Source organism: Sorex fumeus, unplaced genomic scaffold, assembly GCF_029834395.1.
Source record: "Sorex fumeus unplaced genomic scaffold, SorFum_2.1 ptg000041l, whole genome shotgun sequence".
Taxonomy (NCBI): Eukaryota; Metazoa; Chordata; class Mammalia; order Eulipotyphla; family Soricidae; genus Sorex; species Sorex fumeus.
In genome coordinates this window covers 10,514,368-10,539,629 of record NW_026606098.1, presented here as the reverse complement: position 1 = coordinate 10,539,629, position 25,262 = coordinate 10,514,368, and the positions used below count along the sequence as shown (strand labels likewise).

Sequence of the window (25,262 nt, the reverse complement as noted above, 5' to 3'; positions counted from 1 at the left end):
ACTCACCCTTCCTCTGCTGCAAGTTCAGTTTCACCCTATATCTCTGTGCAGTTTGAGATGACTAGTGTGGCAGACACAAGTTTGGGGATTGGTACCACTTCACATTCAAGTTGGAGAAGTACCACAGAGACACTGGAATCTTCTGAAGCCACCACAAGGGGTGAGGTGACTTCTGCTTCCAAAATTATAGAGACAGCCAGTGCGGACACCACCAGTTCTGGTCACGAATATCCTTCCTTGCCTGACCCTGGTTACTCCAAAGCCACCTCTTCTGTGGGAACTCCTTCCACCCAAAGTCACAACGCTGTCCCCACACCTGGGCCCACCTTATCTGAATCAAGAGGACTTGCGGCTGAGTCTACTCCTTCTCTTAGCACCCAAGAGACCATCACTTCCCAGCAGACCACTTTGAGCACAGGGACAGCCCCTGTCCTTTCAGTCCCCACTGGGACTCCATCTGAGACACTTGGGACAGATGTCACCACCCCCAGCATGACCTCTATCACTGGCCCGGTTTGGTCCTTGCCAGATTTTTCCACAGGATCCAGCACCAGATTTTCTATCTCCACCAACATTGTTCAACCTACAACGGTCACCACCAATACAGGGTCCCCTCACTCTACACTACAAGGGATATTTAGATCAGACACAGCAACCACAGTTCCCTCCACAGATTCATACTCAGCTGGGACTCAGGGTGTCACACCTTCAGAGATGTCCTCTCTCCTCAGCACAGTATCTGAGGGGGTATCACAAACGGAACCTTCATCTGTGGTGGGTACATTCATGCCCTCCTCATCTACTGTTAACTCACCTGCCCCACAATCCTCCACAGTCCTTGGGACTCACCCTTCCTCTGCTGCAAATTCAGTGTCACTCAACACCCCTATGGGGGTTGAGAACACTAATGTGGCAGACACGAGTCTAGGGGCCAGAACCACTTCACCTCCAAGTTGGAGAAGTACCACGGAGTCACTTGAATTTTCTGAAGTCACCACAGGGAGGGAGGTGACTCCTTCTTCCAAAGTCACAGATGGCACCAGTGTGGGCACCACCAGTTCTGGATCTGAATCTCCTTCCTCACCTGATGCAGGTTACTCCAAAGCCACCTCTCCTGTACTAATTCCTTCTGCCCAAAGTCACAGTCCTGTCCCCACACCTGAGCCCAGCTCTCCCAAATCTACAGGACTTGATGCTGCATCAACTTCCTCCCTGAGGAGCACTGAGGAGACTGTCACCTTGCAGCAGACCAGGGAAAAGACAGAGACAGTTCCTGTCCTTTCTGGGCTTCCCACAGGGACTCCATCTGAGGCTCTTGGAACAGATGTCACTTTCTCCAGCACCATCTCCTTTCCTGCCTTGGCTCAGTCCACGCTGTCACCAGACATTGCCACAGTATCGAGCACTGGATTCCCTAGCTCCACTGTCCGCGTTGAACCTACAGAAGTGACCGACATGACCCATGGAGGCATTAACTTGTCTCCCGCTGCTCCCTGGATATCCACAGCCTCAGCTGTCACTCAGGGTTTCCCACCTTCAGACATGACCTCTGTCCTGAGCTCAGTCTCCAAAGGAGTGTCATGGACGGAGCCTCCCTTCCCCTGGACGGAAACCAGCACCGTCCGCTTGCTGGTGCCTGCCCTGACCTCGCCTTCCCCAGTCTCCTCCCCTCTACCTGGTAGTAGCTCTTCCTCCTTACACACAAGTGTGGGCCCCCAAACCAGTTCTCATCCAGTGTTGAGAACCGCCACAGTAGAGATACCAGATGCTTCCAAAGCCACAACAGAGCGTGGGCTGACTCACGCTTCCCATCCCTCAGATGTCACGCAGATGGATACTTCCAGCCCTCCATCAGATTCTTCAGTCCCATCTGATCGAGTTCTCCCAAGAACTAAGTCTCCAGGGGTCCCCCCTTCCACCAAAAGCCACATCACTCTTTCCACCCCCATTCCCGACTCTTCTAACATGACAATGGTTGAGGCCACGTCAAAGGCCACCTGGAGTAGCACCGGGCTGACCAGAAATTCCCAGGAGACCACCATCAACACTCACACCATCTCTGTCTCCCCTGATGTGCCCACTGGAACATTCGGAACACCCATCCGTGACCTGGCTCAGTCCACGATGTCCCCAGATATGCCCACCGAATTCAGCACCAGGCTCTCTCCTTCCTCCAATATGGCAAAACCTCCAGAAATGACCATCACTCCCAGCACAGTCTCCACTGGCTCCGCATCCCCGGGGACACTCAGTTCTGACACCTCATCCTCAGCCTCCTGGCTGGAGACATACTCGGCTGTGACTCAGGGTTTTCTGATCTCGGAGCCAACCAGTGTCCCACCGGAGGTGACGTCAAGGGCGGACATTTCCACTGTGGTGACTCATACTTCATCCTCTCCAGCACATTCATGGTCTTCCACGTTCCCGGGGACTCGTCCTTCCTCTGCTGCAGGCTTGATGTCGCTCAACCCCCATGTCCCAGCACAGAGCACAGACGCCTCACACGCAAGCGTGGGACCCAGAACCAGTTCTCTTCCAACTTGGAGAATCCCCACTATAGAGACGCTCAAATCTTCCGAAGCCACCATAATTGTGTCCCGAACCACAGCCGCGGCCCATGTGGGGGCTACCAGTCCTGGGTCTCAGTCACATTCCTTGCTCCCAACTGGCCTGGGGTCCTCCAGCACCACATCATCTTGGGTTGTAACTCCTTCTCCCCATGTTCATCCCACATCCGTGCCCGGCCTATCTGAACCTACAAAACCAGAATCCCTGAGTAGTTCTGATGGAACGAGTCCACGGCAACTGCCCAGCTCAAACACGGACATCATCACTGTTTCCACTGGACATTCCACTGTCACTCCCATGGAGACATTCAGGACAGAAGTCACCTTCTCTAAGCAGCCATCCACCCCTGTCCCAACTGAGCCCATGGGATCCAGCGCCATACTCTTGCCCTCCACTCTCTCTGTGGAACCTGCCTACGTGACCACTCCTGCCCCCACGGAGTCCACTGGCCCTGCCACCTCGGGAACATTGGGCTTAGCTCCTGACACTCTCTCACCTCCAGTTTCCGTGAGCTCTCCCCTCGTCCTTCCCTCTTCTCCATCCTCCGTGAATCCAGAGACATTTGTGACTTTGACGGAGACCCCTAACTCTGGCCACGCTTCACTCCAGACTCATACTTCTGTCCCGACATCGTTGTATTCCTCTGTCACCTCCAGTTCCACGCATGCTCCCTCCATTTTGGACACGGGTATCACTTCTACCACCAGCCCAGCCTCCTTTGGTTCGACCCCAGCAGAGACAAAGCCCCTTCCCCATCAGACCACTCAGTCGACCTCCCCACACATAACCATGAGCTCCCAGCCTGCCTCACCCACGTACCCACCATCATCAACTGCATCCCCCCATCATTTAAAGAGTCCTGAGTCTGAGGTCCCCTCTTCTGAGACTATCCCTGGAACCGACCTGCCTTCATCCCCACCAGACACAGAAGCCATCACTTATGTCACCTCAGTCTTGGCTACTGGCTCTGCTTTGCCCACCTCCGACTCCAGCACTGAATCAGAAAGTACTGCTGGACCCAAGGGAACGATGTTGCCTTCCATGAGTGCTTCCATGGAAACACTAGCCACGGAGGCCACGGAGACCACGGAGGCCACGGAGGCCATGGAGGCCACAGAAGCCACAGCTTCCCTCAGTATCACCCCAATGCGGAGCATCAGCTCAGCAGCCTCCTCAGCTAATCCACTTTCATCCACGCAGTCAGGTCCGGGGGGTGCTCCGGAGTCTACCATTTCTGCTATCTGGCCTTCATCTACTTCATCATCCTCGCCCACCTTCACTTCCGTGGACTCTTCTAGCAATTCAGCCCTCCCAAGCATTAGTTACTTTCCAACTACCCCACTTACTGGAGGCACCAGCGTGGGGGCAGAGACCAGCTCCAAAGAAGGACCCTTGGACATGGCCAGTACTTTGGAGACGTGGATCCCCACAGTCCAGACCACTGGATCATCCGACCCAGTGACCAGAAAGACAGAGAGTGTTGATTTGGGAACCGAGACCAGCACTACTCAAGTTCCTCCATATTCCACTCCACTAACAAGTAAGGAGCTAAACGCTTCTGCTATTGGGGGCTCATAAGAAGCTCTTCTCTTTCTGTCCCCTGATCCCCCCCATGTCTATGAACAATGCCTACAGGGAGGTAACTTAACTTCCTGTCAAATGTTTCCCCCTCCCCACTCTCTTTTGTTGCTGTGGTGCTGACTAGGGCGGGGGGGGGGGGGGGTCACACGCACTTGGTCGTGATGCTCACCGGGGTCACAATTGCAGTGCTTACACACCTGCTGGGGGTGGGCTGGTGTTGCACTCTGCATGATGGTGTTCCCAGAGGGTCACTGTGGTGCTCATGCCTAATGCTGTTGCGTTGCTTGCTGGGGGCCGCGCACTTTCACTGGTGGAGCTTGGACACACGGCTGGCTCTGCAGACATCACATGCTCAGAGCCACCAATGCTTGTACGTGGCACCAGGGAGCAAGTTCAGGATCTCACTTGCCTGGATCTCGCTTGCCTAGTGGGGAGCTTTTAGCCACTGATGGAACCAGCACCCCCCATCGGTTTGGTTTGGTGGGTACACACCAAAATTAGATGCATGGATGACTACACACTCGAATCAAGTGGCTTGGCGTCACTTGAGGTTTGATAAGTGAGTGAGGCATGGGATTCCAAGGAAGGATAAGTGTGGTTGGAAGGATGCAAGAATAAAAGGGATGAAGGTATGCAAGAAAGAAGAAAGGAGGCATGTATAGACACAGGGGGGCCGGGTGGGTGTGAGTGGATGGTAAGGAGACTCAAAGAAAGGACTGAAGAAAATGTTTGAGGCACTGAAGGGATAGTTAAACAGGAAGGGCATTCGCCTTGCACACAGCTGGCTGGGTTCAATCCGCAACACCCTCGAACCTGCTGGGAGTGACCCTAAGCACAGAGCCAGGAGTAAGGCCTGAGCATAGCCGGGTGTGATCCCTGGCCCAAAAAAAAACACACCAAACATTTGGGGAGGAAATGGGAAAGGAAAATGGCAATATTGCAAAGATTTGTTTAAAGAACAAGAAATGGTAGAGGGGCCAGAGCGATAGTACAGCAGGGAGGGTATTTGCCTTTCATGCAGCCAACCTGAATTTGATTCCCGGCATCCCAGGAGTAATTCCTGAGTTCGGAGCCAGGAGTAAGCCCTGAGTATAGTCAGGTGCGATCCAAAAGCAAAAATAAATAAATAAATAAATAAATAAAAATGGTAGAAGGTAGAGTGGGTAGTTTGGGAGACGTAGGGATGGATGGAAGGAAACCAGAAGACTGTGAGTGGATGCATGGATCTGTGGAAAGTGGTCATTTAGCATATGTCACGCTGCATAGAGGCAGGCTTGAGAGGGTTGAGTTGTTCCATGACTGGATCTATGTCAACAGTGTTTTCCGTCTGGCAGCGGTAAATGACTTTCATTGTCTGCCCCACAGGGACCGATGGCACTGTGGAACGCATCACATGGGCACCCCATGCAACAGGACCGGGAGGCACGTCTGGGTCAGTCCCACGTCTCGTGGCATCCACACCATCGGCCACTCTCAGCGGTATGTTCCCAGCAGCTCACTGTCTTATCTCCTTTCTGGAGAGAAGAACAATTCTGTTTCCTGACAAGGAAGCATGAGGTGGGCCTGTCCTGGACTTCTCTGAGTTTGCTGGTTCTTACCCAGTGGACATCCATACTTGATAAGCCTCTGAGTTTAAATTCAAAGTTGGACACGCCCAATTCATAGATCCAACCCAGCCAGCCAGAATAGTCTAGCGATGCTTAGTAAGAACTTGCTCACTGTTAGAGGTGCCACTGAAAACTGGGAGTCATCACTGTCATCATTACTGTCATCCAATTGTTCATCGATTTACTTGAGCGGGCACCAGTAATGTCTCCATTCGTCCCAGCCCTGAGATTTTAGAGTAAGGTCTCTCCTTACTCACCTTTCCCAATGCTGCCATATTGGAGACTCTTTCAGGGTCTGGGGAATGAGACCTGTTATTGTTACTGTTTTTGGCATATAGAATACACCAGAGCGATAGTCTAGCAGGAAGGGCATTTGCCTTGCATACAGCTGACCCGGGTTTGATTCCCAGCACCCCATATGGTCCCCCAAGCACCATGAGGAGTGATTCCTGAGAGTATGAGCCAGGAGTAACCTCTGAGCATTGCTGGGTGTGACCCAAAAAGAAAAAAAAGAAAAAGAAAACTTGGAGTGAATATACTTGGCTGTGGTACTCTTGGAGTACCAAATTGGGGGGAGACAGTCATAGGGAGAAAGTAATAAGGAATGAAATAATTATGATGCAAAAAAAGCACTCCACATTTAAAACATAGACAATGAATCTATATTTGGTTTGAACTGTAAAAATGTAGAGAAGAAATTGTTTCATTTTTATTGGCTCTTTGGGGTTTACAGTAGCTTCCACATTGCTGCTTTATACTTGCACTGCTCTATGCTCTTGTCACCATCCGTGTCACAAACCCAACACCTATCGTCCCTTCCACCACCTCCTTCCCCCTTGTCACCATAGAAGACTATTCAGTTGGGTCTTCCTCAGGGTTTACTTCTATTGGGGACTGTTCCACCCACAAACGAATGAGATCATTTGGGGATTGGCTTCCATTTCCTTCTGGGTCATGTCACTTAGCAGGACGCCCTCCAGTTCCATCCAGATTGTAGCAAACAACACAAGTCTTTTCTTATTGCTGAATTGTAGGCTGGTGTGTAGCAAGACCAACAGTTTTGTGAATCCACTCATCGGCTGATAAACAGTTGGGTGTTTCTGGCAGACCGTGGCTATTGGGGATAAGGCCTTGATGAACGTAGGGTACCATGTGTCCTTTATTGGATTAAGGCTCTAGTGTTCTTGGGGTCAATGCCCAGGAGGGGAATCGTGGGGTCAGATGGAAGTTTTATTTCCGATTTCCTGGATATCTCCACTCCATTTTCCATAAATACATAACCAGGCTGTATCCCACCAAGCTTATGAAAAAAAATGTTCATGATGACTGATCACCAGGATGAAAGAGGGACCTCCTTCCCCCAATATTGCCACTAATGCCGGTGGTTTCATCCTTTTTGATTAAGACCATTCTCACCGGTGTGAGATGATATCTCATTGTCATTTGGAGGAGTGGTGTGCTTTGGGGGTCACACCCGCAGTGCCTAGGGATTATTCCTGGCTCTGCACTCAGGGGATCACTCCTAGTGGGCTTGGGGGACTGTTAAGGGATGCCCAGGTTTGAACCTGAGTCAGCTGCGGGCAAGGCAAATACCCTACCCACTGGACCACCTCTCCGATCCCTATCTCATTGTCATTTTTCCTCTGCGTTTCCCCAATAACTAGTGATAATGAACAGTCTTTTATAAGTCTGGTGGCTACCTATGTTTCCTCTTAGGATTTAATGCCTATTCTGTTCATCTCCTCTCTGGGGGTGCTTTGCTTAGATTTTTCTTTCCTCTTGTTTTTGTTTTTGTTATCCAGCTTTGTGAATGCCATATCTATGTTGAAGATTAGCCCTTTGTTAGGAAATCACAATTGAATTGGATTTGGAAGGTTTGCCAGGAAGTAGTAATAATCTTTACATAGTAGAAATAGTAGCGAGAGTAAGAATAGTAACCAAATGGGAGGAGGTGACTGAGGTAGTAACAGTAGTAATTGCAGTAACAGTATTAATAGTAATTTCAGTAACAGTGGATATGCTCATAATCACAGTAATAGTGGTGATCACAGCAATAGTAGTAATAGTAACAATCACAATAATAGTAGTGGTTCCAGTGATAGTAGTAATCATAGAAATAGTAACAATAATAGTGATCTCAGTAATAGTGATAGTTGTAATTGCAGCAATAGTAGTGATCACAGTAGTAGTAATAGTAGTAATCACAGTAATAGTAGGAATCAAAGTAATAGTAATGGTAGTAAGCACAGTAATAGTGGTAGGCGAGAAAGTAACCTTGTAAGGAATGGAAAATGCCATTCATCATTTCTTTGTCTGACATAAAACAACCCAGGCACAAAAGAGATCTTTCTTCCTGGGGTTATAACTCCTTGCCAGTCCATACACAAGAACTATTTGCATGTCCTCTGTCTAATTATTAACAGGACGGCCGACAGGGGGCACAGAGAAGAGCGAGAGCACCGGCCTAGCCCTGAAAACCACCTCCATCACCTCACTGCTTCCCACGGCCTCTCCTTTCCCTCTGGGGACACTGAGTCCCTGGGCCACATCTGATGCGACAAACCACACGAGATCTCCAGGAATCAGCACCACAAAACCGAATGTTCCTTCTCAGGCAACAGAGACGCTGGATTCCATGTATACCAGGTCTGGGACGGAGTCAAGCACAGATGCCCTGGGGACCACTCCAGCTCTTTCCCATGGACGATCAGAGACTGCATCCTCCCTGGTCCCGAGTGCTGGGACCGAGACTCACATCGAGGAGATGAGTGTGGGCAGCATCACCCATCCTGGGACTCCTGGAAGCTCGTCGCCACCAACGCCACCTCCCTCCCGTGGGGTTCCAGAGCTCGTGACTGCATCGGAGAGCAGTTCTAGAGCAGACGGGGGCCCAACTGCTCATACAACGACCCTGGAAACTGCGTGGGTCACCACTGCCATCACGTCTGGGGCGGGAGATCTGAGTACCATGGCCCTCCTGGGGACCGATGCATCCCACAAGCCAGAACTGGAAGCCTCGCCAGTCACCCGCCCTGTGGGGGCAGCCAATTCTGTGGCCCCGTCTTGGACTATCTCCCCTGAGAGGCCGGAGTCCAGGGTCCCGTGGACCTCCTCCTCTCATACAATGACTGCCCTCAGCACGTCAGACACATCCCCACATGTCACACTCCCAGTGGTTACGAGTTCTGGGACCGGAGCTGAGTCATCTTCTCCAACTTGGCGGGAACCAGCTGCAAACATCTCCTTGGCCACGCCTCCTGCAGAGTTCAGCTCCCCACATCCCGGGACGACCACTACAGGGCCCCATGATGAGTTGGGCGTGACACTTTCTATGGCCTCCAGCCTTGAGACAGAAACTGACTCATCCACTGTTTCGACCATCCACGTCTCCTCCCACGCACCTGAAGCCTGGACCTCACTAGCCACTCACCCTGAGGTGGACACCCACACGGTCACCCCCAGCCCCATGCAGACTCTCTCTCCTGCCACACCAGCCACCACGGCCTCGTGGCTCACCCACTCCAGAGCACCTGCCAGTTCGGCGCCGACCACATCCATGGCTTCTCCCAGCAGGGCCGGCGGGGAAATGCCACTGGTTACCAGTTCTGGGGTGAAGGTCAGCCCAACTCACCCAACTCTGCCACTGACAAACTCCCCCCTCATCACTGATGCTGCAGACACACATTCTGGGGCGACCCAGGCTGGGACTGTCCTCCCCACCATTGCCCCCAGTGCAGAGATGAGTACAGGGTCTGTGGATATCTCCCACGGTGCCCCCTCTACGCCCCCCACTCCCAATATGGAAGCTGGTTCCTCTGCTCCGGCCACAAATCCGTGGCCCAGCACACCATGGGTGTCCACATCACTAGTGCCCATTTCTGAGGCACCGACCAGCATAGCCTTCCCAGCAATGGATGGTTCCACCTCTGAACTGCACCCCACAATTTCCGGGGCTCCCCATCCCAGCTCTATGGCTTCAGCTCAGACAGACTCCACTCTGGAGCCAGAGAGCACAGTCTCATGGACCACAGAAACTGTAGGGACAGAGGTGACAGCACCGGGGACAACCCCCATGCTCTCCCAGAATCAGTCACCCGCGGATTCAGCCACCAGCCTGGCTGCCCCAGCTTCCACTTGGCTGGCCCATGTCCCAGGAACCGAGAGTTCAGAGGCCACAATTTCCAGCTCCGTGGCTGAGATTGCCACCACTGCCCCACCTCTGATGCTCTCCACAGGTCCCAGGGAAACCCCGGTCTCCGGGGAGGCTCATTCTGAGTCAGAAACCACCTGGGCTGCCCCGACGCAGAGGCTGACCCCAGCGGAGCCGCATGGCACAATCTCAGGGCCCACCCAAGCTGCCGAGGGAAGCCCCCCGGCCCTCACCCACAGCACCCTCCCAGGCAAAGTGGACACCCCCCGTTCCTTCCCCACCAGTCCTGGGACAGAGATCAGCTCCCCGGCCCTGGCACCAACGGCCACCCCAGGTGAACTACAGAGCGTGACCTCGCCCGAGGCTAGTCCCGGGACCAAGACGGGGGCTGCTAGTCCAACGCAGACCCCAGTTCTCAGCCAGCCAGCTTCATCTGCACCTCCTGAGGCCCAGATGACATCGACCGTCCCCGCTCCGACCAGTGAGCCAATGGTCTTATCCACTCCCAGGGCAGAGGTCAGCGTCCCCTTCTGGACTCCAGCGGATGAGACTGTCTCCTGGGTGACCCATTCAGGGACCAGACAGGGTTCAGCCGCCCCAACCCCAATGGTCTCCACTGCAGAGCCTGAAATCGGAAGCATGTGGACCACGCAGGCCATAGGATCCTCTCCACTTCCCTCCCGCCCTGAAGCCGGGTCACCTGCCCCGATGCAGACTGCATCTTTTGCAGCAACAGTGGCCTCCCAGGCCCCTGGTTTGCAGACAAACGTCGGAGCTTCTTTTCCAACATCGACTCTGGCTCCCAGGAAACCAGAGACCACGGGGATTACTGAGACAAACACCCGTGTCCCAACTTCCACGGTTTTTCCTCCTGTCCCAGAGACCACGGCCAGCTCGCTGCCCCTCTGGCCCGAGCTGGACACCAGCTCAGCTCCTGTGGCCCAGACCGAGACCCATGGCCTTCCGGAAACAGCATCAACTTCTCCCACCGTCCCTGACACCCCCGGGACCAGCAGAGGCCACGGAGGGTCAGTGGCATCAACTGGCCTCTTTCCAGAAATGTCCTCAACCCCCACCAGCCCCACCATGGCCCCGTCCACAGCCCCCACAACTTCCTCTCTCTCACCCAGCAGTGCTAGTCCCCCCTCTCTGTCCACCTCCCTGGATGTCCTGAGCCCTGCCAGTGTCCCCCCAGCCACAAGCCGGGAGCCACCTCCCATGGACACCTCCTGGAGCTCCCGCCCCCCAGCCCCTGTGACTTCAGTCGGACCCCCGGCAGTGTCCGAGACTGTCACAAGGGATATTATGACCTGGGGGCCATCACAGAGTCCAACCATCCCAGAAAAGAGTCAGGGGGAAGGATTGAGCCTGACCCCGGGACTGGGAGCCACCACACCCGAGACCACGAATGTAGCTGCCACAGAATCGAGCTTCCTCGCCACCGGCAGCGCCCCGGACACTCCTGAGAGCTCTACCCTGGCGTCTGGGAGCGTGGCCCCAGAAACAAGTGAGGCTTTGCTTTTTCTCAGTCCTTTGCTGTGGTCAGAGTGTGTGTGTGTGTGTGTGTGTGTGTGTGTGTGTGTGTATGGGGGGGGGGAGGAAGCAGAGGCACCAGATTGCTATTTTTAGCATTTTCAAGGAATTGGTGCAGAGGGCATTAATGATGTTCAGAGTGCCATGAATTAATTGCCTCTGTCTCCTAAAAAAGTTTGGGGGGGGGGAGGAGCTAAGCCATACCTGTCAGTGCTCAGGGGCTGTTGCTGACCCCTGGAGGTGCTTGGGAACCCTGGAGAGAGCCAGGGATTGAACTGGGATTGGCCACATGCAAGGCAAGTGTCTTCACCCTGGCCTCTCTCTCCTGTCCCCCCAAATTTGAGATCTGTGAGACCCCTACACTCTCACTCCCCCCGACACACACACCTTCCTTACTCCCTGGTCACCTGATCTGCCTCACGCATCTGTGAATCTGCCCATTACAGACATGGGAGTGGATTCGCACTGCCTAACCTGTTTGAGCACACACGTGCCTTATTCCGTTTACCGTAATGTCTTTACGATTCGCCCATGTTGCAGATGTTGGAACTTCCTTCTGTACGGATGGGTGGGTCATAATTCCATTGTCTGGGGAGCTCAGGGATGTAGCTCAGCAGCAGAATGCTGGCCTTGCCTGTCTGAAGCCCTGCGTTCAATCCCCAGCTACAGGGGGGATTTTTTTTATTCCCATTCTAGGCCTTTACCTATTTCTCTCCATTTATCTGGGGAGTCCTGGGGCTGACCAAATGTACCTTTCAAATACTCTTTTGAATGATGCTGCGGCATACAAGTGTCTGTTGGGAGCGTCGGCTTCTCTCATTCTTGAAGGTGTATAAGCCTAGAGAAGGATTCGTTGGGCTGTAGAGTCTGTTTATTTGCTGGGATACATCTCATAAAGAGGGTCTAAGGGCAGAAACGTGGAGGCTGGAGCAATAGCACAGCCAGTAAACTGTTTGCCTTGTGTGTGACTGACCCCAGTTTGATCCCCAGCATCCCATAGTGTCCCCCAGGAGTAAATTTTAAGCACAGAGCCAGGAGAAATCCCAAAGCACCTCCAATGGTGGCCCCGAAAGACAACACCACCCGAAAAATGTGTTAGACTGGAGTGATAGTACAGCAGGGAAGGCTCTTGCCTTGCACACAGCTAATCTGGGTTTGACCCTTAGCACCCCATAGAGTCCCCCAAGCCCTGCCAGGAGTGATCCCTGAGCACAGAGCCAGGAGTCAACCCCAAGCACTGCCAGGTGGGCCCCAAACACAAACAAACCAAAACACCAAATCAGACACATCTCAGGGACCCTGGCAAGGGCTGAGGGTCAACCTAGGCGGTAGGAGGCTTTGGGACAGCAGTAGACAAGGACCACCTGACCGGGCCCCAACATAGTGCTGCAGGGCCTGAGACCAGGGCGGCGGGGAGTCCCCAGAACTGACTCCACACTGGCTCCTCTTTGCAGCTGCGGTTTCCTCCTTGATGCTTTTCACCATCAACTTCACCATCACCAACCTGCGCTACAAGGACGACATGGGGAACTCTGGCTCGTTGATCTTCAAGGCCACTGAGAGGTCCCTGCAGGGCCTGGTGAGCCCCCACACCCCCAGCCCTGCCGCCCCCACCCCAGTCTGGCTTCCAGGACCCCCAGCTCACCGACCTCTCCTTGTTCCCCAGCTGGGGTCCCTGTTGAAGAACAGCAGCATCGGGCCTCTCTACGAAGGCTGCCAACTCACCTGGCTCAGGTGAGACGGGTCCCCTGCCCCCCACCAAGCATCACCCCTGACTCTTCTCATATCCTGTATTAGCCTGTGGGCCGGAGCTCCTTGGGACAGAGCAGATCCAAGGACCTGATGTGGAAACCGGTGCTGGCTGTGTGTCCGGGGGAAAGCGCACAACCTCTCTGCTCTCTGGTGGCGATTTATCTGTTAAAGGAGAGGAAGAGGACTCTAGACTCTTGTGGCTCTAGACTCCAGGGGGCCCAGTCCCTGGGGACTTCTCAGTTTGAGGGATCAGGGCAGCAGGGGACCCAGTTTGAGGGAACTCAGCAGATAGGAGACCCGGGTTTGAATCCCAGCCTCTCAGGAGACCCTAACCAAGACGAGTACAAAGGGTTTTGCACCGGCCAGTGCAGCACCTGTGCCAGGGATGTCCCCCGAGTTCCTAAACTGCCTCCTCTCCCCAGCTGGGGGACCAGGGTGGGACACTGGACCTCCGCTAGACAAAGTCCGGGACTTGACCCGAGGACATCTATATGGGGCGGAAGGGAAACAGAATGCAAACAAAACGCTGTGCTCTGGAGCCATAGATTGCAGTTTTCTATGGTGATTGTTTGGAGGCTGTACTCTCCCTCCAACCCACCTTTTATTTTTATTTGGGGTTTCGGGGGATTGGGGGGTGTACACCTGGCGGTGCTCAGGAATTGTTCCCAGCAGGGCTCAAGGAACCACAGGTGGTGGGTGGTACCGGCGAATCGAACCCAGGTAGACTGTGCGCAAGGCAAGTACCTGTCTCACTGTCCAATCATGCTGGCCCGACCCCACCCTTTACATTCTTAAAGAAGCACTATCTGGGGCTGGATCGATAGCACAGTGGGTAGGGAGTTTTCCTTGCATGTGGCCGACCTGGTTTCGATTCCCAGCATCCCATATGGTCCCCTGAGCACTGCCAGGAGTAATTCCTGAGTACAAAGCTAGGAGTAACCCCTGTGCATTGCTGGGTGTAACCCAAAAAGAAAAAAAAATAAAAAAGAAGCACTATCTGGGGCTGGAGTGATAGCACAGTGGGTATGGTGTTTGCCTTGCAAGCAGCCAACATGGCTGACCCGAGTTTGATTCCTCTGCCCCACTCTGAGAGCCCTGCAAGCTATCGAGAGTATCTTGCCCCCACGGCAAAGCCTAGCAAGCTACCCGTGACGTATTCGATATGCCAAACACAGTAACAATTGTCACAATGGAGACGTTACTGGGCTCGCTCGAGCAAATCAATGAACAACGGGAGGACAGTGACAGTGACAGTGAATCCAGGGGCTGTCCGGGTTTGCTCGAAGGTGTGAGTGCCAGCTTCACATGTGAGAGGTCTAGGTTCCACCCCGGCCCTGTGGGATCCCCCCAGCACCACCAGGAGTGACCCTCCAGAATGCACTGGAAGTAATTTCTGAACACTGCTGGGTTTGGCCAGACTCCTCCACCATCACTAAAATCCAGGAAAGCAATGGAAGAAAAAGGCTCTCTGGGGTCTGTGGTTGCCAAAGTCCCTTCCCTGTGCTCCCTAGGCCTGAGAAGGAGGGAGCAGTTACCGGAGTCGATGTCGTCTGTAGCTACCAGCCAGGCCCCTCGGGGTTCAGGCTGGACAGAGAACATCTGTACTGGGAGCTGAACCAGCAAACACAGAATGCTACCCTCCTGGGCCCCTACACTCTGGACAGGAGCAGCCTCTGTGTCAATGGTGAGAGACTCTGTGACCCCTGCCCCCCACCCCCGGTTCCCCAAGGCTTTTCCAGTGTCTCTGCATCTGTTCACATGGGGTCTTGGTTCTCTCTCTTCAGAACCCCTTTAAAAAAAAAAGAGGGCTGGAGTGATAGCACAGCGGGTAGGGCATTTGCCTTGCACGCGGACAACCTGGGTTCAATTCCCAGCATCCTATATGGTCCCCCGAGCACCACCAGGAGTAATTCCTGTGTGCAGAGCCAAGGAGTAACTCCTGTGCATCGCTGGGTGTCACCCAAAAAGCAAAAAAAAAAAAAAAAAAAAAAGGAAAAAAGATCACACAGGGCTGGGGTGACAGTACAGAGGGAAGGGCGCTGGAGTTGATCTGGGTTCAATCCCCAGCACCTTTGGTAACTTCCTCCCCTCCTCTTCCTGTCTTTCCCACTGCAGGTTATAATCACTGGTACTGGAGCCCAGCCACAAGCAGTGAGTACTGAGTCCTGCAGTCTGTGTCCTGTGTCCCCCCCACCCCCGGCTCCAGAGATGCCCCCACACTGCCCACGTCTCAGACCCAGCGAGCTCCCAGGATTGGCCCTTCTCACGGGGCCATTACAGAGCCCGGGTGACCGCATCTTGTTCCCTTGCAGCTCTGGTGACCTCCACGTCCTCACCCGGACCCTCCGCCCTCCTGACGACCTTCCCCAGCTCCACAGGTGGGAACGACAGCGCCAAATCTCAGGACAATCCCCGACACTGCACAGGGTCCCCCCCGAGCCCCCCACTCTGAGCACAGAGAGAGGAGACAGCCCTGAGCACATGCCCCTCTATACCCCCCCCCAAAAAATTGATTACATTTTGGGTTTCTGATTGCTCGAGCATTTGTGGTCCAATATGGACCACCTGAGCTCTTGGCCACTCTCCTCACCACAAGAACGCCCACAGCTTGGGGCTGGAGCCATAGCACAGTGGGGAGAGCGCTGGCCTGGTGTGCCTCAGACCCAGGTTCGATCCACATGCCAGGGATCAGCAGAAGTGATCCCTGAGCGCAGAGCCAGGAGTCAGTCCTGAGCACACCTGGGTGTGGTCCCCAAAACAAACACACACACGCAAATGGAATGGCCACAACCTGTCTATGTTTGCTCTGTCGTGAGATGCTTAACGTTACCTTTTGAATTGGATTCAAACTTCTAAGACTGGAGAGAGAGGGGCTGGATTGATAGCACAGTGGGTAGGGCATTTGCCAGGCACGCAGCCAACCCGGGTTCGATTCCCAGCATTTCGTATGGTCTCCTGAGCACTGCCAGGAGTAATTCCTGTGCATTGCCAGGTATGACCCAAAAAGCAAATAAAAAAAGACCGAAGAGAGAACTCAGTGCGTACGGTACTGGCTTGGTACACAGCTGGCCCTGGTCTCATCTGTGGTGCTGCATATGGTCTCCTGAGTACCCCCAGGAGTGATTCCTGAGCACAGAACAAGGAGTCCGCCCTGAGCACTGCTGAGCGTACCCAACCCCTTCCAACTGACCCCCGTCTCTCAGTCTCCTTCTCTCTCTCCCCCTTCTCTCTCTCTCTCTAATTCTCTCTCTGCCTCTCCCTCTCCACACCCCCCTCTGTCCCCACTTCCAGATGTTGATGTCAGTACAGCCCTGGTGCCCTTCACCCTCAATTTTACCATCACCAACCTACGCTACACCCCAAACATGAGCCAGCCAGGATCGGCGAAGTTCCTCTCTCTCGAGAAGACGCTCCAAGACCTGGTAAGAAACCATCGGGGCCCACCTGGCCGTGACCTTGTCCCCTCCTCCTTCTTCCTGTCCCCCACCCCCATGGGCTCACCTTCCCCCCCTCACCCTCCTCAGCTCCAGCCTCTGTTTGAGAAAACCAGCCTGGGCTCTGCGTATTCTGACTGCAGGCTGATTCTGCTCAGGTAACACTTTCCTCTCTCCCGGAAGACAGATGAGCGGGTGGGGGGCAGGGGGGCGGTTCGCAGGCAAGATCACAGACAGGCGAGGACGGTCGCTGGGGCCACCAGGAGCAGGAGAGATGATACAGCAGGGAGGGCGCTGGCTGTGCATGTGGCCGATCCCCAACACCCCAGAGGGACCCCAAGTTCCCACGAGTGATCCCTGAGCACAGAGCCGGGAGTCAGCCCTGAGCACTGCCAGGTGCTGAGTTTATGACTCCCCCGGCTCAGGGGTCCTGTTTCCTTGTCCCGCCCCCCCCAGGACCGAGGAAGATGACAGTGCCACGGGAGTGGACGCCGTGTGCACCTACCGGCCTCCCGCTGTGGGGTTCAGATTGGACAGAGAAGTGCTGTACCAGGAAGTGAGCGAGCTGACCCACAGCGCCAGCCAGCTGGGCAGCTACACCCTGGACAGACGCAGCCTCTACATCAACGGTGAGACCACCGCTCGCAGGGGCCTCTGCAGTGGGGCCAGTGCCTGGGGGACACTAGTTTTGCAAAACAGATTTGCCCTTTCCTTTCCTTTCCTTTCCTTTCCTTTCCTTTCCTTTCTTTTCCTTTCTCTTCTTTCCTTCCCTTGCTCCCTCTTCCTTTTTTCTTTCCTTCCTTCACTTTTCTTCCTTCCTCCCTTTGTCCTTCCTCCCTTTCCTTCCTCCTTTCTTTTCTCCCTTCCTTCCCTCCCTCCTTCCCTCCTTTCTTCTTTTCTTCCTTCCTTCCTCCCTCCCTTCTTTTCTCCCTCCCTCTCTCCCTCCCTCCTTCCCTTTCCTTCCCTCCCTCCCCTCCCTCCCTCCTTCCTTCCTTCCCTCCTTCCTTTCCTTCCTTCTTCCCTCCTCTTTCTTTCTTTCTTTCTTTCTTTCTTTCTTTCTTTCTTTCTTTCCTCCCCTCCCTCCCTCCTTCTCTTCCCCTCCCTTCTTCCTTCCTTCCTTCCTTCCTTCCTTCCTTCCTTCCCTCCTTCCTCCCTTTTTCCTTCCTTTCCTTCCTTCTTCCCTCCCCTTCCTTCCTTCCTTCCTTCCTTCCTTCCTTCCTTCCTTCCTTCCTTCCCTCCTTCCTCCCTTTCCTTCCTCCCTCCTTCCCTTTCTTTTCTCCCCTCCCTCCCTCCCTCCCTCCCTCCTCCCCTCCTTCCTTCCTTCCTTCTCAGTTTTTGAGCCACACCCAACAGGGCTCAAGTGTTACTCCTGGCTGTGCACTCAGGGGGGCAGGTGCTCAAGGGACCCTATAGGGTGCCAGGGACGGAAACTGGGTCAGCCACATGCAAGGCCAGCAAGCACCCTCCCTGCTGTCATCACCCCAGCCCTGATCTCACCTTATCAATCTTACTCCACACCGTGGCAGTTCGTAATCACACTCCATTTTTGTTTCTATTTTTTTCGAGGGTCCCCAAGAGATCCTCAAGGGGCCTTGAGACCTCTCCTGGTGATCATCAGCCAACTGGGCTCACAGTTCAGTGCCAGGACCCAAGGACAGGGTGCTGCCATGTGGCTGTGGTGCCAGGGGTGGGCCAGGCCCCCTGGAGATGCTTGGGACACGGCACAGTGGCGGGGCTCCAACTGGGAGCCCTGTGCCAGGGCCGCTGCCCTGTGTCCCGGTCCCACTGTGCCACTCCTTAACCTCCCCTCCCGGTGTCTCCGTGTCTCTGCAGGTTACAACCGTTGGCTCTGGACACCCACGGCCAGCAGTGAGTATCCCAAACCCATCCGCATCCCAGCTCCGCCCCCCCCACCAGCCTTAGTGCCCAGAGGGCTGAGGTCCGTCCCCACGCCCGCCAGACACCCCTCGCCTTGTTCCGGGTCAAGCTCAAACTTCCCAGTTCCCATCAAGCAGCACTGCTACTTTTCCTCCCGAGCTTTAATTAATTAAACAATTTATTTGGGGTTTTTTTTGGCCACACCCAAAGGTGCTCAGGCTCTGTATTCAGGGATCACTCCTGGCGGGCTCGGGGACCCGATGGGTTACCAGATCGAACACAACAACAAATCACCTTGCCCAGTGCACTATTGCTCCGACCCATTGTTATTATTGTTGTTGTTGTTATAATTATTTTATATTTTTCAGCTTCAATTACTTCTACGCTGTCATTAGAATCATCCACGTTCTCATCCACCATCCTCGGCTCCACAGGTAGGAGCGACCCTCCAGAGCCCGTGTGTGATCTGGTCTTGGGGTCCCCTCCCTCGCTCCATTCACTCTCCTTAACAAGCCCCACTTGGGCCAAGTCAGATGCTTGGTTTTCCTCAGGGTGCTAGTGCCTGCTTCTCCTTAGCGCTCAGCCCCCTGCCTGCACGCAGCCTCCTTCCCCTTTGCAATATTTTTTTTTCTTTTTGGGTCACACCCAGCAATGCACAGGGATTGCTCCTGGCTCTGCACTCAGGAATTACTCCTGGCAGTGCTCAGAGGACCATGTGGGATGCTGGGAATCGAACCCAGGTTGGCCCCGTGCAAGGCAAACGCCCTCCCCGCGGTGCTATCGCTCCAGCTCCTCCCTTCGCATTCTTGCCCCAGGATTTGCCCTGAGAGGGGCCTGGGGAGGGCGGGAGGGCCAGGGCCTGCCCCCGAGGTCACCCATGCCCGTCTCTGCTGCAGCGGGGACCCCCACCCTGGTGCCCTTCACCCTCAACTTCACCATCACCAGCCTGAACTACACGGAGGGCATGGGGGCGCCGGGGTCCGAGATCTTCAACCTGACCGAGCGGATCCTAGTGCGCCAGGTAGGGCCCCGGCCGAGCTCCCCATTTCCGGGTTCTCCTGAGCCCTGCACCCCCCTCACTCGCCCTCTCTGCCCCCAGCTCCGGGTCTTGTTGTGCAACAGCAGCCTGGGGTTCCACTACTCGGGCTGCAGAGTGACCTGGATCAGGTGAGCTCTGCGGGGAGCGGGGAGCCGGTCGGAGCGGGGAGGCAAGATGGGGGAGAGGAGGGGCACCTGCACTCACACGCACCCGATCTGGTCTCTCACACACACAGCCCAGCCGCTCTCTCTCTCTCTCTCTCTCTCTCTCTCTCTCTCTCTCTCTCACACACACACACACACACACACACACACCATAGTCTGCTCTCTCTCATATGCACACAGCATAGTCTGATCTCTCTGTCTCTTCTCTCTATGTCTCTGTCTGTCTCTCTAACACACACACCATAGTCTGTGCTTGCTCTCTCTCTCTCTCTCTCTCTCTCTCTCTATCTCTCTCTCTCTCTCTCTCTCTCCCTCCCTCATACATACACACAACACTCCATCCCAGGGACAGTGACACTCAATGCCCACAGTCTGCCTTAGAGAACATCTCCCAGGATCCTCCCTGGAGTGACCCCCATCTCGTCTTCCCCTACCTAATTTTGGGGGTCCAGTTCAGAGAGGAGCGGCCGGGCCATCGGAGTCAGTTCCGTCTGCACCTACCTTGCTGAGCCCCACAGCCGGAGGCTGGACCGCGAACAGCTATACTGGGAGCTGAACCGCGAGACGCAGGGTGTCACCCAGCTGGGCCCCTTCAGCCTGGACAGTGACAGCCTCTATGTCAATGGTGAGTGGAGCCCCCCTCCCTCTCCCCTTTCCCCACAAGCCTTCTGGGCTCCCAGTACACTAAAAAGCACTGCCTGAGTGTGCATATGTGTGTATGTGTGTGTGTGCATGAGTACACATGTGTGTGTGCATGCGTATTCGTGTGTGTGCATGTATGTGTGTGAGAATGCATGTGTGTGCGCACATATGTGTGTATGTGCGTGCCTTGTGCAAATGTGTGCATGTTTGTGCTTACATGCATGTGTGTGTGTGTCTTGGGTGCTTCGAGCTCCTCCCAGGTTGGGCCTGTCCTGCAGTTCTTTTCCTGAGAAAGAAGCATTTGTTCTAGGCCCTTCTGGGGAGTCAGCTGAGCCAACATGCAGAGAAGAAAGGGGGAGTCACTCAGAGACATTGTGGGTTGGGCTGAAGGGTTTGTTCTTTTCTCTTTGCCTTTGGAAAACATTTTCTTTGAAGCACCGTAGTTTACTCCTGCTGGAGTTTCATGCACACCATGTTCCAGGTTCCAGCACCCATCCCCCACCACAAGGGACCCCTGCCCTCCACCCTCACCCCTGTCCCCATGGTATTGCAGGAATAGGGATATTCTTCTCAGCACCCCAAAAGAATTATCTGGAGCTTGGCTGCTGCATCTGTGCATGAAAGGGGGAGGAGGGGCTGTAAAGATTATTACATGGGCCAGAGTGATAGTACAGTGGGTAAGGTGTCGAACCCCACCAGGAGTGATTCCTGAGCACCACTAGGCGGGACCCCCAAAAATAAGAACAGAACAAAACAAAGAATGTGTGTATATGTGTGTGTATATATATGTGTGTATGTGTGTGTGTGTGTGTGTGCGTGCACAGGCGGGGGCACACGCATGCGTATAAAATCAACAGATTCATAGAGGCCAGAGAGATAATGCAGGGTGGATCCCAGCTTGATCCCTGACTCTGTAGATGGTCCCCCAAGTGCTACTAGGGGTCACTCCTGAGCACTAATGCCACCACCCCCCGAAAAAGAGAAACCTGCCCCAGGCCCCGTGTTCTCCCATTCCTGCCCATCCCCCACACTCACAACTCTCCTTGCTTCTATCCACAGGGTACACGCACAGGATCCCCCTCTCCACCCCCAGCAGTGAGTAGCCATCTGTGTTCCCCCTGGAGGTTCTCTCTCCTCTCACCCACTCCCCTCCCCACAAAGACTCAAGAAGGCTTCAGTCCCCCCTCACCTCAGGGACCCTAGAGACGGCTCAGCTGCACACATTCCTTGCATGTAGGAGCCCTGACTGGGGTCCCCAGCACCACCCCACCAGGAGGGACCCCCGGCCGCCAGTTGGGATTAGCCTCTGGCATGGCCGGGAAAGGTCCAGATACCCAACAAAGACACCCAACACCAAAAACATGGCCGAAGGCTTCTCTGGCTTGCTCAGCGGAGAAAAGCTCGACTCAGAAAGAGCCTTCCCATGAACGGAACTTCCCCGCGTTTCCTCCCCAGCCACCGTGGCCATTCCTAGCTGCTCGAACCAGTGTACCACCTCAGACTCAGTCTCCACCTCTGCGGGTAGGCGTTTGCTCTCTCTGTCTCCCTCCACCAGCACAGACGCTTTGCATGCGGGCAGTGGAGGGGGCAGGGGGTGGGGCAGGGCCAATAGGACATTCCACACTTGGGATGCACTTCGAAAAGGCTCTGCTTTTTCGAGCCCAATCAGCAGACAGTACAAGAGCCTCACCGCAGATGGGTTTCCTGGGACAGACAACTGGGATGAAGAGGGTGGATTCACACAAGTCGCCTCTGACCATTTGGGGTGCCTTGTCAGGGAGGGATTGCCAGGAGAGGCGCTTTTCTGCCTGGGGTACTCAGTTCCCTCCCCTGGAAGGTGCAGGACATGCATGTGGGGGTGCCCTCCACACACTCAGCTATGAAGTCAGGGTGGGCTGGCTTAGATACTTCTCTTCCACTCACTCCTGCAGCTCCTGGTCCTATCCTGATGCCATTCACCATTAACTTCACCATCACCAACCTGCGCTACGAGGAGGAGATGAATCACCCTGAATCCAGAATATTCAACATCACGGATCTGGTCCTGCAGCCCCTAGTGAGAGCCCCGCCCACCTTACCTGGCCTGCACCTGCAAACTAGGACCGCCCCCCATACAAACTCCGCCCTCTGATGTCTGCCCTGCCCACCTTGCCTCTATTGACCCACCTCCCCGCTGTTCCCATGGATACAAGCCCCACCCATCGATGGAAGCCCCGCCCACTTTACTTCGCTCGGTTCCGTCAGAGTGATACCACCTACTTCGCTCTTGTTCCCATGGATACAAACCCCGCCCGCCAACGGGTGCCCCGCCCTCCTCACTCCTGCCAGGACCAACCATGCTTTTGCTTCCTCCTCCCTCTCCCTGCCTTGCAGCTTCTGGCCGCGTTCAACAATACCAGTGTGGGGCCCCACTACTATGGCTGCAGGCTGACCCTGCTCCGGTGAGACTAAAGTTCTAAAATCCCTTCCTTCTTTGCTCTCTCTGCCCACATCCTCAGCAGACATGGAATCACGGAAGCAAGGAGACCAGCAGGGATGGACGTCATTTATGATTTTATCACACACACACACACACACACACACACAACACGCACACACTACACAAACCCCTAGAAATGCTGCCTTCTTGTTGCTGGAGAGATAGTACAGGGGCTAAGATGCTTACCTTGCATATCATTGATCCTGCACAGGGTCCCCTGAGCACTGCCACGTGTCACCACTGAGCACAGCCAGGAATAGCCCCTGAGCGCCGCGAGGTGCAGCCCCGAAAAGAAAATATAAGATAGGATTTTTTAAATTAAAAATGCCACCCTATAAAATTAATATAAGAAAAATAATTAAATAAAATTATGAAAAAAAAGTAAGGTGGAGTTCATGCCCAATTCAATCAGCTCATCGGTGGCTGAATAAATAGCAGTACTCCTACATAAAAAAAATGCCATCCTTGGCATCCAGCAGGTAGGGCGTTTGCCTTGCACGTGGCCGACCCGGGTTCGATTCCCAGCATCCCATATGGTCCCCCGAGCACTGCCAGGAGTAATTCCTGAGTGCATGAGCCAGGTGTAACCCCTGTGCGTTGCTGGGTGTGACCCAAAAAGAAAAAATAAAAGCCATCCTTCTAAATCTATCACCCTTGATTCAGGGAACCCTTTTCTTTTGGTTCTTTCTCAGACAAATGATTTTTTTTGGTTGTTTGTTTCCTTGTTGAATCCCAAATTTCCCATCCATTCCTGTGTCAAGGATGGAGGAAGCAGACGTGTCTGCTGTGCTGGGAATTGGAGCAGAATTGTAAACTCCACTCACAGTCCCAGCTGGGGCTGTTTCTCACTGACACTATCCATCTAGGGCCAGAGAGATGGACAGCAGGCAGGCGCTGGCCTTGCAGGGGGCGACCACATATGGTCCCCTGAGCACTTCCAGGAGTGATCCCTTAAGCATAGAGCCAGGAGTAAGCTGAGCACAGTCAGGTGTGGCCCAAACACACACACACACACACACACGCGCGCGCGCACACACACACACACATTTGTTTCAAAATGAATATCGGTCTAACTTCTCACCTCTTTGTCTGATCTATGTTCCTATTATGTCCTGTTATTAGCACAAATGTTACAATTCTCTACCGTGTGCTCTACCTCTCCCTCAGGCCTGAGAATGATGGGGCAGCCACAAGCGTGGACCTGGTCTGCACCTACTACCAGGATCCCGTGGGACCTGAGCTGGACAGGGAGCAGCTTTACTGGGAGCTAAAGCAGCAAACCCAGGATGCAAGCCTGCTGGGCCCTTACAGCCTGAACCCCAACAGTCTCATCGTCAATGGTGAGTAGCCGCCACACCCAACCCCAAAGACTTATTTTGACTCCTTTCTCATTTCCGTTCCCCCCCCACACACTCCTGTCCCTTTGTGGTGTCTGTGGGTTCACACACACACATGGTATTGGGGGATGGTGCCCACGAGAATGTGATACAGGCTCATGGCCCATCACTGTGTTCATTTGAGGATTGGCAAAAGAGGACATTGGGGAAGGCTCTTGCTTTGCACAGAAGCTGGCTTCCACCCCAGGCACCGCATAGCATCCTGCCAGCCCCACCAGAAGCAATCCCTGCTGCAGAGCCAGGAGAAATCCCTGAGCACTGCCAGGTGTGGCCCCACGGTCAAAAACAAACAAACATTTAAAATGTTGTTTTTATTTTGTCTTCTAATGTGGGTAGTGCAACATCTTCTTACCATATCCCCTTCCCCCACCCCCACCCCGTTTTTCTCATCCTTCCTACTTGTCTCCCGGAAGGCTTCACTCACCCGACCTGGACCACACCCCCCAACAGTGAGTATGCTGATGCTTGGGGGGGGGGGGTCTCTCAAAACTTCTAGAAAGGCAGGGCTGGAGAGATGGTGCAGGGGTGAAGGCACTAGCTTGCATGGAACCATTCCCTGGTGCTAAATAGGATTCCCCCCCCCCCAATCACCAGGCATAGCCCTGGGAGCCCCCTAAGGACCACCACTGTGTTTCTGGAGGCCCCTGAGAACTTCCAGGGTGCCCGGGCCATCCTGGGCACTGTGGGGAGACTGAACTATACCAGATCCTCCATCCCTGGCACTGAATCACCAGCAATGCTGACTGAAAGCCCCCCCCAATATTCAGGTGGACTGGAGGGACCCCTAGACTACGTGAATCCTTCTTGGGAGCCCCCAATATTTTTTAAAACGAACTCCAAAGGTTTTTGCTGTCCCAGCAACCCCACCTTCCATCTCCAGTGAACTAGAACACCCAAGAACCCCAGGCACGCACCCCTACCCCCTGTCCCAGCCATCTTCAAGAAGGGGAGGATCCCTTTGAGCTTTGGATATTTGTTCCTGCAGGTGTTACTATCATCCCAGTTTCTACAGAAATGCCAAATCCTCTCCCCAGCTTC

At 54.3% G+C, this 25,262-nt stretch overlaps 1 protein-coding gene across 1 annotated transcript in view; it reads left to right on the top strand.

Moving 5' to 3' along the window:
• Positions 1-25,262, top strand: part of LOC130028869 (mucin-16-like) — a 70,476-nt gene that overhangs the window by 15,528 nt on the left and 29,686 nt on the right. The window contains exons 10-32 of the mRNA XM_056119711.1: positions 383-508; positions 1,508-1,632; positions 2,032-2,227; positions 3,491-4,108; positions 5,515-5,581; positions 10,713-10,842; positions 11,980-12,007; positions 12,894-13,018; positions 13,106-13,173; positions 14,703-14,875; positions 15,504-15,569; positions 16,483-16,613; positions 16,716-16,783; positions 17,082-17,254; positions 18,459-18,494; positions 19,400-19,524; positions 19,603-19,670; positions 20,159-20,331; positions 21,408-21,443; positions 21,804-21,869; positions 22,253-22,404; positions 22,722-22,789; positions 23,995-24,167. Of these exons, the coding sequence (XP_055975686.1) occupies positions 383-508; positions 1,508-1,632; positions 2,032-2,227; positions 3,491-4,108; positions 5,515-5,581; positions 10,713-10,842; positions 11,980-12,007; positions 12,894-13,018; positions 13,106-13,173; positions 14,703-14,875; positions 15,504-15,569; positions 16,483-16,613; positions 16,716-16,783; positions 17,082-17,254; positions 18,459-18,494; positions 19,400-19,524; positions 19,603-19,670; positions 20,159-20,331; positions 21,408-21,443; positions 21,804-21,869; positions 22,253-22,404; positions 22,722-22,789; positions 23,995-24,167 (2,991 nt within the window). The remainder of the gene's footprint in view (positions 1-382; positions 509-1,507; positions 1,633-2,031; positions 2,228-3,490; positions 4,109-5,514; positions 5,582-10,712; positions 10,843-11,979; positions 12,008-12,893; positions 13,019-13,105; positions 13,174-14,702; positions 14,876-15,503; positions 15,570-16,482; positions 16,614-16,715; positions 16,784-17,081; positions 17,255-18,458; positions 18,495-19,399; positions 19,525-19,602; positions 19,671-20,158; positions 20,332-21,407; positions 21,444-21,803; positions 21,870-22,252; positions 22,405-22,721; positions 22,790-23,994; positions 24,168-25,262) is intronic.